The 12,203-nt window shown below is 43.4% G+C and overlaps 1 protein-coding gene across 1 annotated transcript in view; it reads right to left on the bottom strand.

Moving 5' to 3' along the window:
* Window positions 1–11,031, bottom strand: part of TPH2 (tryptophan hydroxylase 2) — a 52,582-nt gene extending 41,551 nt beyond the window's left edge. Inside the window, exons 1-5 of the mRNA XM_075716090.1 lie at window positions 10,927–11,031; window positions 7,464–7,616; window positions 4,844–5,027; window positions 4,635–4,735; window positions 1,425–1,492 (exon numbers count right to left, since the gene is read on the bottom strand). Coding sequence (XP_075572205.1) covers window positions 1,425–1,492; window positions 4,635–4,735; window positions 4,844–5,027; window positions 7,464–7,616; window positions 10,927–11,031 — 611 coding nt within the window. The remainder of the gene's footprint in view (window positions 1–1,424; window positions 1,493–4,634; window positions 4,736–4,843; window positions 5,028–7,463; window positions 7,617–10,926) is intronic.
* Between the last annotated feature and the right edge of the window lie 1,172 nt (window positions 11,032–12,203).

The raw sequence follows: 12,203 nt of genomic DNA, 5'->3' as shown, positions 1-12,203 counted from the left end.
TCATGGGTAAATGGAGAACTATCTGAGATTACTGAAAGAGCTCTAGGAGCACAGACTGCCCTCATCCACAGGTACCTGCTTGACATTTCACACTGCAATAAATGCTAGGCAAGAAGAACTAACTCTACAGCAAGCATTAGACTGAAAAGATAATCAATCAATCAGCTGTAAACAAACAAACAAACAAAAAAACCAAACCCTCACAAAACTGTTTAAACTTAGGACTTACCTGGTCAGCCTAGGAAGCTTCTCCACCAACCAGCACCCTGCCCCCAGCAGGCAGCAGCTCAGTGTGCTGGATGAATGTCATGAGCACCCAGCTAAACAAATGCCACCATGGGCAGAAATAAGGGGAACCAACACTAGCACTTACACATTTATTAGATTGGTAATAGCTTGATGACAGGAATGGGACAAAAGTAAAGGAGAAATATAATCAGGATTACATGGTCACAAAGCAGAGTTAACCCTCCTGTCCCCCCAGCCTTCTGCAGTCTGTATATTAGGCTTATGTTAAAACAAAAAAAACCCAGAACTGGAAAACCTACAAAAATCCATTTTTAACTGTTTCCTGACAGGATGTGCCTTCTATGAAGGGAGAAAAAATTGTTGTGTTTTATATTCTTTCAACAACGTAAGTAGAAATCTCAAAGAAGAAAAATGAAAAACCTGAAGAAGTGTAGTAAAATGGAAAAGAACATGAAATTAGTATGTTCTTTCCCTTGAGAATGAGGGCTTAGGACTGTTGCAAATAAAACCTAGAGTATGATTAGAATTAGTTGAATGCTTGTGACAAGAAAATTGCAATACAGTAGGTATTTGTAGGTAGCACAGGAAGTTTTCTGCCTGCCAGGGACAGTAGCAAATTGAAAATACTGACTTGACATGTTAAAAAAAAAAAATCAAAATGAGAAAACACATGCAGTGTATTTGTGCACAAGCACCAGTTCCACTAACTACAGAGAAATCCACTGGCTGAATTCTGAGAAGTTTAGAGCTGTGTTGGCAAAATTGATAAAAGACATTTTGTAGCATCCAGTATAGTAAGCACATGAAAAGAAAATAATAATTTCAGGTTTTAGTGAGCTCATCCAACTACGTAGGGTTGCTAGATATGTGCGATTCAGCAGCGCATTAGTTTGTTGTTAAGACATACAAGCATTTGTAAGAGTTTCTTAAGTTTAAGCAGCTATGAATAAAATGCTGAAAAGATAGTGCTTACCTTTAAATGCTTTACTTGCCTGTATCTGTACCGAAAATGTAATGGGATTTCAAGCATCAGGTTTGTCATTTATAGCCTACACTAAACTAGTCAAAGTTTAAAGGATTATTTTTTTCTACCGTTAAACTTCATCCTACAGAATTAAGTAGAGCATGAATTCTAACTAGTCAGCAGCACAGGAAAGAATTATGCCAGTACTTACTATTTATAGCTCATGGCAACATCCACAAAGTACTTTCTTCTCTGTCGATATACATTGTCTTTAAATCCCTTAAGCAAGGAAGAAGAGAGTAATTTACAATAAGGACAGAAAATTAGCTGTAAGAATTATAAAATAAATCACTAAAGTGTTTATTTAGTACCCAATTATATTGTATTTTGATTAACACTGTCTACTGGACTGCAAGAGAAGATAAGGTTTTCTTCACTTTTTTCCCCACCAAAGTCCCACAGGAGTTTTTTCAAGACAGGTTTGTGCATAGGTACAGTCATTCATCCAAGATGCTGAAAAAGAGAAACTTTTTCCTTGTCATATCGTCTCACTCAGGTTTTTCTTAATCTGAATGGAGACCTACACACAGGCACAAAGCAGAATAATTTACCTATCCTTAATACATCTTTCTTTACTAGAAGAACCAAGCACCCAGAGTTCATACACAACTCATTTTGAAGATACTACTTCAGCAGTGGCCATCTTAACCAACACATTAGGGACTGAACCATCAGCCTCCGGCAGCAAATACGCATATTGCTCCAATTTGAGTTACAGAGGAAGGGCTCTACCTTGTGGGCTACAGTGGGTTCATACCTTCTCCATATTAAGAGCAACAGAACTATATAACACATACACACCAGCCAGTTACAGCCCTTTGAGCTGCTTAAAACTAGAACAAGATCTCTTCTATAGCTATAAAAGATGTAGATACTTCAGGTTTTGGACTACAAAAAGAGTTACCTGTTTTCAAGGCAGAATTCCCAACCTCTTGAACATGGAATAGGATAAAGAGTTATCTAAGTTCCCCAGTTAGTAGCCCAGAAAGTGCATTTGCATTTCCCCCTAGCCAGCTGAAAAATGCATTTTTTCCTTACTGCTCACATACATAAATGCAAATCACTGAAAGGAATGAAAAGATAAAGTCGTTTGATTTGAAATATTTGTACATGCTTCCAGAAAACTCAGAAGGCATTTTACTGCCCCATAACCAAAGCTGCGCTGCTGGGGCAAAGTAAAGGAGGATGTCAAAGGACTGCAGAAAACCTTCAAGCCTCCACTCCCACACAGAAAAGCTTTTCGACTGGCAAAAAGTTGCTATAATCTGGGGGTGCCTCCTTGTCTGCTTCATGTTTTTGACGTAAGCATTGAGTTACTCAGCTGCAGACCATTCAAGAGCTGAAAAGCGATGGAAGACAGCACAGGGGATTTAAAAGCCTGTCATGTGTAGTGAAACTGAGACTGAAACTGTTAGCCAGTATGGAGTGGGTTAGGGCTATGCTGCTGAAGCGGTGCTATGCTGGTTCTGTAATAGGATAATTCTCTTTGGTCCTCTGGCACCTACACGCCACCACTGAGGAACAGGGCAGGCACCAGAATTGGCCTCGGAAAGCCCAGTCACAGGTTTTACAGTTTTTTCCCCCATCTCTAATACCTAGCATGCTGCATAGGCTAACAAATGGTGTGTAAATTATGTTTATAAGAGTTCCCCCAAGTGTAAAATATATATTCATATAATGTAAATGTCTTTTTTCATTGTCTGTAAAACTGAAGGCAGATTTTCAGCAGAGCACTCAAGTATTTAATGAAGGCACCAGCTCAGAACATAAAACAGTATCAAATGGCTCGTCACAGTCATCGACTCAAGGCTAGAATGAGCTGCCATTACAGTCTCTGTTTGAACCAAATTACTGTTAATGGTTGCAGGTCATCAACAGACTCTTCCATTCTGAGAAAATGCTAGGTAAATCCTCGTTTGTCATCAAGAAGTACATGGCAGAAAACAAGATCCAGGAATACGCTCCCCAACTGTGGGCCCACAGCGTGGGAAAGGCCCATGCGCAGTAGAGATGGCTGAAAACCCAGCAAGGTGATGATGCTTATCGTGGCTGATACACAGGCAGGTGACACCAGAAACAGGGAAGTGGGGCTGCCAGGGGACATCATGATGATGTCTCTTTGCTTGTACATGCAGGCATGAGGGTCTGTGCCTGAACCCCCACCACGGCACGGCAGCTGTAGGAGCTGTGGAGCAAACAGGACGGAAGGCAGCAGTCTGAGTGCCGTTCCTGTGCTGACATAGAGCCCCAAACCCAGGGCCACCAGGAGGACCTGCCTCTCCTCAGCCAAGGCGGTCACCAGGGAGGAGTCCGCGCAGGCACTGTAGTACCATGCTGTAGCACAGATGCATCACTAGAGAGTCCCCTACGCTGAACTGATCTTTCTGCTGTCACTTACAATCTCTTTGGGGCCGTCTTTCATCACCTTGGACAATACCAACAAAAATGTGTGTGACAAAAACCAAAAGAGACTATCACCTGCATCTACACAGTTTAATCTGATTCTGTTACAAGACTGTGGTCAGATATCTTAGCTCATTACCTACCTCCTTTCAGCTGGAAGTTTCCTACAATACCAGTTTAATACAGCCTATATTACTTTGGAGTAGGAATGAATACAACCAGCTACCACCGGTATCTTTCAGCCAAGTGTCCAAAGGTAGAAACTTGGATTTATAACAAGTGAAAATGTTGTAACACAAATGCTTGCCATCATCTGCTACCTGGAGACCCAGAAGTTAAGCATTTATGGACATCAGCCAAAAGAAATAAAACAATAATAAATCTTTTTTTTTGCCTTTTGCACTGAGCATTTGGCACTACTGCAGATACAGCTTGTGTGAAATGTCTCCTGTCACCAAAGTCAGGAAACAATGAGAGACACCTTCCCATCTGCTGCATTCATGCAGAAACAGGAACATGTTGCTCTGATTTATTTTGCAATTATCTCTTGAGTGCCCAAGGAAGTCCTCCTTCATAATTCTTTCTTCTCCGACACCTAGGTTAATATCAATTCGTACCTAAGAGCTGTGACAGAACTGAAGGTCACATTGATCTAAACTCTTCAGAGTCTGAAAGCTTCTATCAACTAGTTAATTAAAAAAATAAATAAATGAAAGCAGTACAAAAGGGGGCGTAGTCGTTCAAGAGTGAATAAGTTGTTAGGAGGACCTCCTTTTTGGGTGTCCTACTACAGAAAAGGAAAATTAATTCACTGAAACCATTGAAGAAAACTAAATCCCCATCTTCTGAAAACCATATGCTCAAAAAAGTACCCAGAATAGGCAGTCAACAGGCCTTTTATTTGACTGGCAAATAACCTGAACAAATTATCTACAATACAATTTTATGTTACACTTACAGGGTGATCTGCATCCAGCTCAGATCCATACATCAAAACTCTCTGTGAGCATTTGTCTAATTCAGATATCTTCCTGGGGAACCAAGGGACACAGTCGAGATCTGCAGAAGACAGAATGTGAGTTGAATGTACTGGAGTGTAAGACTGTGGAGATACCTGTGCAAAACGTTTGTCAGTGTCTAAACCAAGTGATACAAAAGCAGCCTTGCCTTCTTCATCAGTCCAGATGTTTTCTGGTGGATTGAGAGATACAATGTTAGTTTGAAACTTGAGCAACTGGATTAGTTCATTAAATTCTTTCTTACTGCAGTCACAGTCCACAAAAATTTCCACCTCCGAGTTCCTTCTCTTTGATTTCCGTGATTCAATATGAACCATACTCACATGTTTCTCCTGTGGAAAGATGAAATAGCATAAGAAATGCAGACATACCAGCTAGAAGGGGAATACTGATGGCATGTTCCTCAGGGAAGTTTTTCCCAGTTATTAAAAGGTGTTTTCATTGAAAGTGCTCACTTTGGACCTACATAACTGGTTAGTGATGCTTAATAAAGACAAAAAAATCTGGATACTGAATGTAAAAATAATACTATTGTATTTAATGAAGAAATTAACTAATGATTTAATTGTATCTATCAAGGCAATCTTTATGAAGGACAATATTACTTTATAATTTTTAAAAAGAAAAAAAATTGTAATGCAACTGTATATTTACCTTTGTTAAACATGAAATGCAATTCTGTCAGGCAATGTGCATAATAATACTGTTAATTTAACTAGATTTGAGTGTGTTTACTTAGATGCTATTAAATGTGTACTACTTCAGCATCTCTCATGAACACGAGGGAGAAAATATTTTTTAAGGATAACTGTATACCAGTCCTCATCTATCTTTCTTGCAGCAATTATGAACTACCTGAAGTGGTATTAGTAATAAAATTAAAATCTAATTCAATTTATTCTCTATTATAATGTCCCCATCAAAACTAAACGCATGAGTGTGTAAATAGTTCTAGTATTAACATTTTCCTATAGGGTATCTCTCCCACCACAACTACTGGTCTGCCAAGGGTGTTGTACAATGACAGACAATCACAATGTGTTATGGCTGACCTGATCCAGTGTTGTCATAGCCTTGCTTCAAAACAGGAGGTTGGACTAGATGATTACTTTCAACCAGTATTTTTATTGACTCTCTGATTTTTTTCTTTTTTTGCCAGACACAAACTATCTGTTACTTTTCACAACCATCCTTTCACTTACTCAGTGAAGCCAATAAAACATTTTTTGACTTCCGAATGGGGAGAACTCTGTGCTTGTACTTCCACCTGCCTGCTGTATTTTGCAGAAATGTCCGTTTTGGGTGAAGGTCCCCTCTGGTACAGCCAACCAGCAGTCTCTGCTTTTACATCTCTGGATATACATAATTCTTTAACTGGCATGCTCCATAAGGTATGTATATGGTGTATCTCCTTAGCTAACCCATTCACATAATAAATTCACAGAAGGAAAACCCTCCATCTGCTGAGGACTTTGAATCTGCTGTTTGTAAACTGGCAGATTACAAAGCCAAGCAGGATCATTTTGATGATCTACTCCTGAATAACACAGGCCACAGGACTCCCCTGTGTGTCTTCAGCTGACACAGAGCTACCAGTTTTCAGCATTCTCTTGGAAAGTCAGACAACTGGCTTTGACCTAGCCTAGGTTGAGAAGAGAGCAAAACGCTGCACTCTCTCTCACGGTATTCAAATCATTAAGTGACTCCATGAATGGGGGCGATCTCTCTGCAACATCTTCCAGCCACGTTTTAAGAGACCAGAGTGAGTTACATGTCCACTTCCAGGAAGGGGGAGCTGATGTGTAAATCCAGGATTTCAGGTATGAACCCATTCAAGCATTTAAGCCAGAGCTGCAGTTAGACAAACCTTGGAGAGAAGCTGCATTGAAAACATGATTCCTGCAATTCCTATCAGCTTTCTGTCAAACACCCTGGTTCCTGGCAGCCTCCCTCATGGGGGTCTAACTCACCCCCTTTTCCTTGGCTAGGAAATCTAGGTATCTACATCAGCTTTGGGAATCTGCTCCCAGAGCCAGCTCCTGTGAGTTAGGATCGGTAATGCCCAGTGCTCCCACACTTACACCCCTCTGATGGTCTGGCCTTAGAAGTAGACCCCAAGCCACCTCCTAACTTTCTCTTCACTGCACTGCACAGACTGAACAACCTAAGACTGCTTCAATTTACCTATCCTCAGACATGCCTCCAAGCCCTTTTTAGTTTACTAATAAGGCAAGCAGACTACGTGCAGTACCAGCAGTCTGACCGAAAACCACCGATTGCATGGGGATCTATATGGGAACCAATACTTCACAATTTACGTTCTAGTTACACGCATAAAGCCCTGACCCTGCAAGCACTTAAAGGTGCATTTAACTTCATGACCAAACATCGTCTTGCAGCAAAGCCGCCACTACCACCTGACTGTATGTAATTTATATTCTGAACTGCTCTCTGAAAGTGCCTCCTTTCATTGTGGCCTGCGCAGACAATTTCAAATCTAATTCACAGTGTTGAGAATCACATGTCGGAAATCTAAAGCGAACGGTGTGAAAATCAGCATCACTGTTAAACTTTATTCCAGAAGACCCCTCGCAAGCCCAAATGCTTTGCTGAATGGTCCATAAAATTTTAAGTTACTTTTCTTCAATTCTGCAGAGTGTAACTGCACTCTATTCCTGCCGCCACAGTCCATTAGATTTATACCAACAAACAACCTGACCTCAGTAGCCTTCCTTAGTCCAGTCAGAGTAATGATTTGTAAGCTTTACCTGGAAGAGTCGGAGAGCTTTCACCAATCCACCAACTTCATTCTTCAAGGAAAACACTACAGCTGTCTTTCCACCTTCAGAAACAGATTCACCTTTGCCATTTCCCTTATTGCCTTTCTTTTCCTCATTTTTCCCAGAACTCGATCTGTTCAGCTACAGATGGATAAAGAACAGCACAATTTCAGATGCAAATGGACATTTCCTAAAATAAAGTCTTTTTAGGCAAAGAGAAATTTTTGTTAGAAAATAGCTGAATGGAGCTCATCCACACTTAATTTACAAGGTAATGTATTTACTTAAAACCAGTATCACAGGTCAAAAGCTGCCATTAGAGATGATTGAGTAAGAGGCCAGTCCATAAAAAAGCATAAGGAAAAGTATATAAATGTTTGGGATACAAATATGAATATATTATTAGGGCAATGCTATAATTAGTAATAAACATGAAGCAAATGGAGATGGTCTGAATTACTGCAAAGCTTACAGTGATGCTATTCTAACCTGTACCCGTCAATTCATGATGATTTACACTGGTCTGTATTTTTCTTTTAACCATTAAATTTAAAACGTAAAGTTCATGTTCTCTGTTGTACCACAATTAATGTTGTCATGTAATGACATTTATCCTGAGAAAGCAAAACCTCTGTTGATTACACAAACAAGCACAGAAATACAAGCTTAGACTGTACCTCCCTTAGAAGATGAGCTGGCTGAGGAACTCAAAAAAAAAAACCCCAGAAAATCACACCATCCTTGGCCACTCCTACATTCTTCTCATGGTTTGGGGGTCAAAGACTGCTTTAAGCCAAATTTCAGCCAGTATTTTCCGAAAAGTGTAATTTTATCAGCTTAAATCTTGTTGAGATGCCAACAGTACAGTTTTTATAGACAATTTTTGTAAGATTGACCATGACTTTCAACAACCAGCCTGCATTTTCCAATGCCCAGGTTGTGACTCCTGGAGAAATAAAATCTCCAGTGAGCTGCCAACTGCTTTTCTGAAACAGTATCATCCATAATACAGTCACTAGAAAAATTTAAAGACAGAAACTAAGAATCATATACAACTATTCCACAGGGATTCATTTTTTTCTTTGGTAAATTTGAAAGCAGCATGAAAGGAAAATAACCTGAGAACAGATGAAGTTTTTAAATAGGTCTCACAACACTTGATGACAGCCAAGTTAAATCTGTATTCTCATTTTTCCCTTACAGGTAGGCTACCCCACTTGCATAATGTCTGTGGATCTGTGCCGACAGACTTTAGCAAAGAGTGTCCCTGTGTTTCTAGAATATTTTACAAAATTTCGAGTGCTCCGTGACCCAGCAGAAAATTAGTAAGCTTCAGCCTGATTCCTTTTCAAACTGGATTATGTAAAATGATTTTCTTAAAAATGGATAGTGCCGACAGTGATGATTATTTGCATCACAGCCATCTCAATGCATGCACATGGTTCATGTCAAATTGGTTTACTTTTTCACCCGATCCTAGTCCACTCTGAAACATCCACTAAAGAGAGAGCCTGCAGCTCCCAAGTCAGCTCCCACTGGATCTACTGAGACTTTTTTTAAAGGTACAAGAATGCACTGAATTAAAAATAAGGCTAGTTAAAATGCATCATCTTACTAAAAGTCACTCTTTAAACAACACAGGTCAAACTAGCCACACTTAAACTACCTACTGGACATGCTAAAAAGTCTCTGTGGTCTTTTCTCATCATTTATTAGGCTACACAGAAACAATCTGGAAAAGCAATTATGTTTGTGGAATGATACATGAAGGGTTTCAAACATGTTTATTTTTTAGTAATTGAGCATGTGATTTTGCTCGGTAGGAGGTTTGCTCAGGGATAGTTTAAGAGAAGGTCACTTTTGTTTTAACTTCAATAATATTTGGGATTTGGCTGAGCCCTTTTCACATTCAACAAGTACACAACCTCTGCATCAAGCGACAAAGATGGTGTTTTTATAGCATCCGTGATTTTTCACTGTGTGCCGCTTTCTGGAAGCTATGTACCGAGGGTCATATACTCCACTGAGTGTCTGAGAATCTCAATACCATCGATTTCTCTGGTAAATGAGAGCACTTGGAACCTTTCAAGACTGTCACAGGTTCCCTAATACTTTCAAGCGAGCATTACCTGAAGTGATGACTAAAAGCCTCTCTCAAGCATTTGAAAACTAGATTAGCTAATTGTTACGAGCCCAGTAGAAGAGGCTGTGATATTGCAAGAACTCAAATCTTATCAGCCATCCTCATTAGTACACTCCATAATTAAATAATGACTAGCAGATCAGTTTTCCTAATGAAAATGAATTATCTGGAGCAAGCACAAGCACTCAGGAAAAAGAAGTCATCTATAGCAGAACTCAGTGAAGAAAGTAACTCAAATATAAAGACAGTAAACCATATTTATCCCATTTAATTCAGTATTTTCAATAGAAGCAAAGCATGTACAAATAGGGATATTTCACATTTTACTATAAAGACTATAGGCCAGTTCACAACTGGTACAAACTGGTGCGTTCCATTGGTTCTACTCAAGTGATCTGAATCTTTATGTGTTGCAAAATTTTACAGGAGGCAAAGTCTCCGTAATCCTAAATATTTTACATATTCAGAGCAGGTTACGGTTTTAGTACCTATTAACATTCTTCATTCTTATTAAAGTACACCTATTCAAACCCATTTACCTGTAAGCATACAGAAGTTTATTCCATGCTTGATACCACCCAACCACCTGTCGCACCCATATCACCAACTTACAGAGAACTGCCTCTACCTCCCGACAGGGTTTTCAAGAGGGAAATCGCACATCCTCTACACGATGCTCCCGCGCGTTCTCACACCCCTGCGAGTTGGCAGAAGCTGGAAAAACCTCAAAGCCAGCTGCTCAGCAATGGAAGTGCCACAGGCGCCAACGCGGTGTACGCGCACGCCACTTGCGCGTCGCCAAAAAATGTTTTACGTATCGTGCCGCGAGGGTTGCGAGCGTCTCGAGAAGGCAGATTCTGCTGACGCAGCGCTAGCGCACGCAGTCGGCAGGGCTAATCGCAGGCTTTCAAAATGCAAGCGCTTAGAAACACCTGAACCGGACCGCGACGCTCTTCTGTTAGTACGACAGCGATATGGTTAATTTCTGTAGTAAGGCTGTCATTTCGAGCGAAACTCGCAGTGGTGTCTGAAGACGCGTCGAAGGCAGAGTTTCGAACGGGGACCCATTAGACTGCCAAGTTAAGTTCCACCGGCCCCTGTAACTGCTGAAAAACGCTTCAGCTGACCCTAAAGTCGGGGGGAAGGGGGACGGCATCCTGGCAGCGGGCCCCCGGGACGGGACGGCTGAACCCGACCCACCCCGCAGCCCCCCTGACCAGCGGCTCCCCCCCGACCGGCGGCTCCCGCTCCTGCCCCCGCCGCGGGTGGGCCCGGCGGTGCAGCCCCGCTGCCAGCCCCGCCACTTACGGTGAGGCTGCCGACGGCCGGGCGCTCCTCCGGCAGGGCCGAGTCCAGCGAGAAGCCCCTCCGCGCCCAGTACTTACTGGAGAACATCATCATGGCGGGCTGCATGGGAGCGAGCGGGCGGGCGGGGGGCAGCGCCGCGCTCTGCCCGCCTCGCCCCGCAGCGGCTCCTTTTATACGCCCCCGCCGAGACTGATGGAAACCCGATTAGGGGCGACCCGTCTCCGGGTGACGAGAGCCATCGGCAGACGGACGCCCACGGCCCCCGCTTACCTCAGCCGCCGCCGCGCACCGCCGGGGCGGGACGGGACGGGCAGCGGCGTCGCCTCCGGGCGCTGCCCAGCCTCGTCGCAGGACCCTCCCCCCCCCGCTCCTCCCCGGGCCGGGAGGGCTGCGGGCGCCCCGGGGGAGCTGTGCCGACCCCGCAAGCCCGGTGCCCCCGCTGCGGGGCGGCTCCCCCCGCCCGCCCCCGCGGGAAGGCAACGCCTTCGCCTTCCCCTCACGCCGCTGCCCGCCTCGGGGCACAGCCCTGCGCCGACGGCCGCCCGGCCCGGCCCGGCCCTGCCCGGGAAACAGCGCTTTGGAGGCCGAGGGGGCCTGCCCTCTGCCCCCGCCGCGGGCAGGGTGGGCGGAAGGGCAGGCCAGGGCTTACAGGCCAGGGCTTACAGGCCAGGGCTTACAGGCCAGGGCTTACAGGCCAGGGCTTACAGGCCAGGGCTTACAGGCCAGGGCTTACAGGCCAGGGCTTACAGGCCAGGGCCTGCGGCTCTGGGCGGCCCTGGGGAGAGGAACCGGCCCTGGGGGGAGGAAGCGGCCCAGCAGTGCCGGGACAGGGCCCAGCAGGGACAGCACGCCGAAGAGAACTTGGGGCTCTGTTTCTGCGCAGACAAGTTGTGCTGAGGTGTTGATGTGGGCAATTCGTTGATGTGGAAAGTCATCTCTCCTCCTTTTACAGAGTACTGCTTTGGAAAGCGTAAGCTGGTTTAGAGAAGATGTATTAAGGGATAGGAATTATGTCTTGTAATGAAAGACTTAACGTACCTTCTCTATTGAAGGGTGATTGGTGACAAGCAAAGAGCGCTTCCGCTAAAAGAGAATGCTTAACTGGAGAAGGCTTTTTAATCGAGATAGCAATGGCTGTAGTTTCTGCCTGAGCCATGTAAGGACCAGACTCCGATCGTAAGACTCTCTTCTAACCGCAACATCAATAAAGCAATTAATCACCTCTGAAGGTAAAACAATCCCATACAGATCCTGGAGGTCTTTTGTATTTATATGTA

The sequence above is a fragment of the Pelecanus crispus genome, chromosome 1, assembly GCF_030463565.1.
Source record: "Pelecanus crispus isolate bPelCri1 chromosome 1, bPelCri1.pri, whole genome shotgun sequence".
Lineage (NCBI taxonomy): Eukaryota > Metazoa > Chordata > Aves > Pelecaniformes > Pelecanidae > Pelecanus > Pelecanus crispus.
The sequence above is the reverse complement of the archived record's forward strand: the minus strand, read 5'-3'. Positions and strand labels throughout refer to the sequence as shown.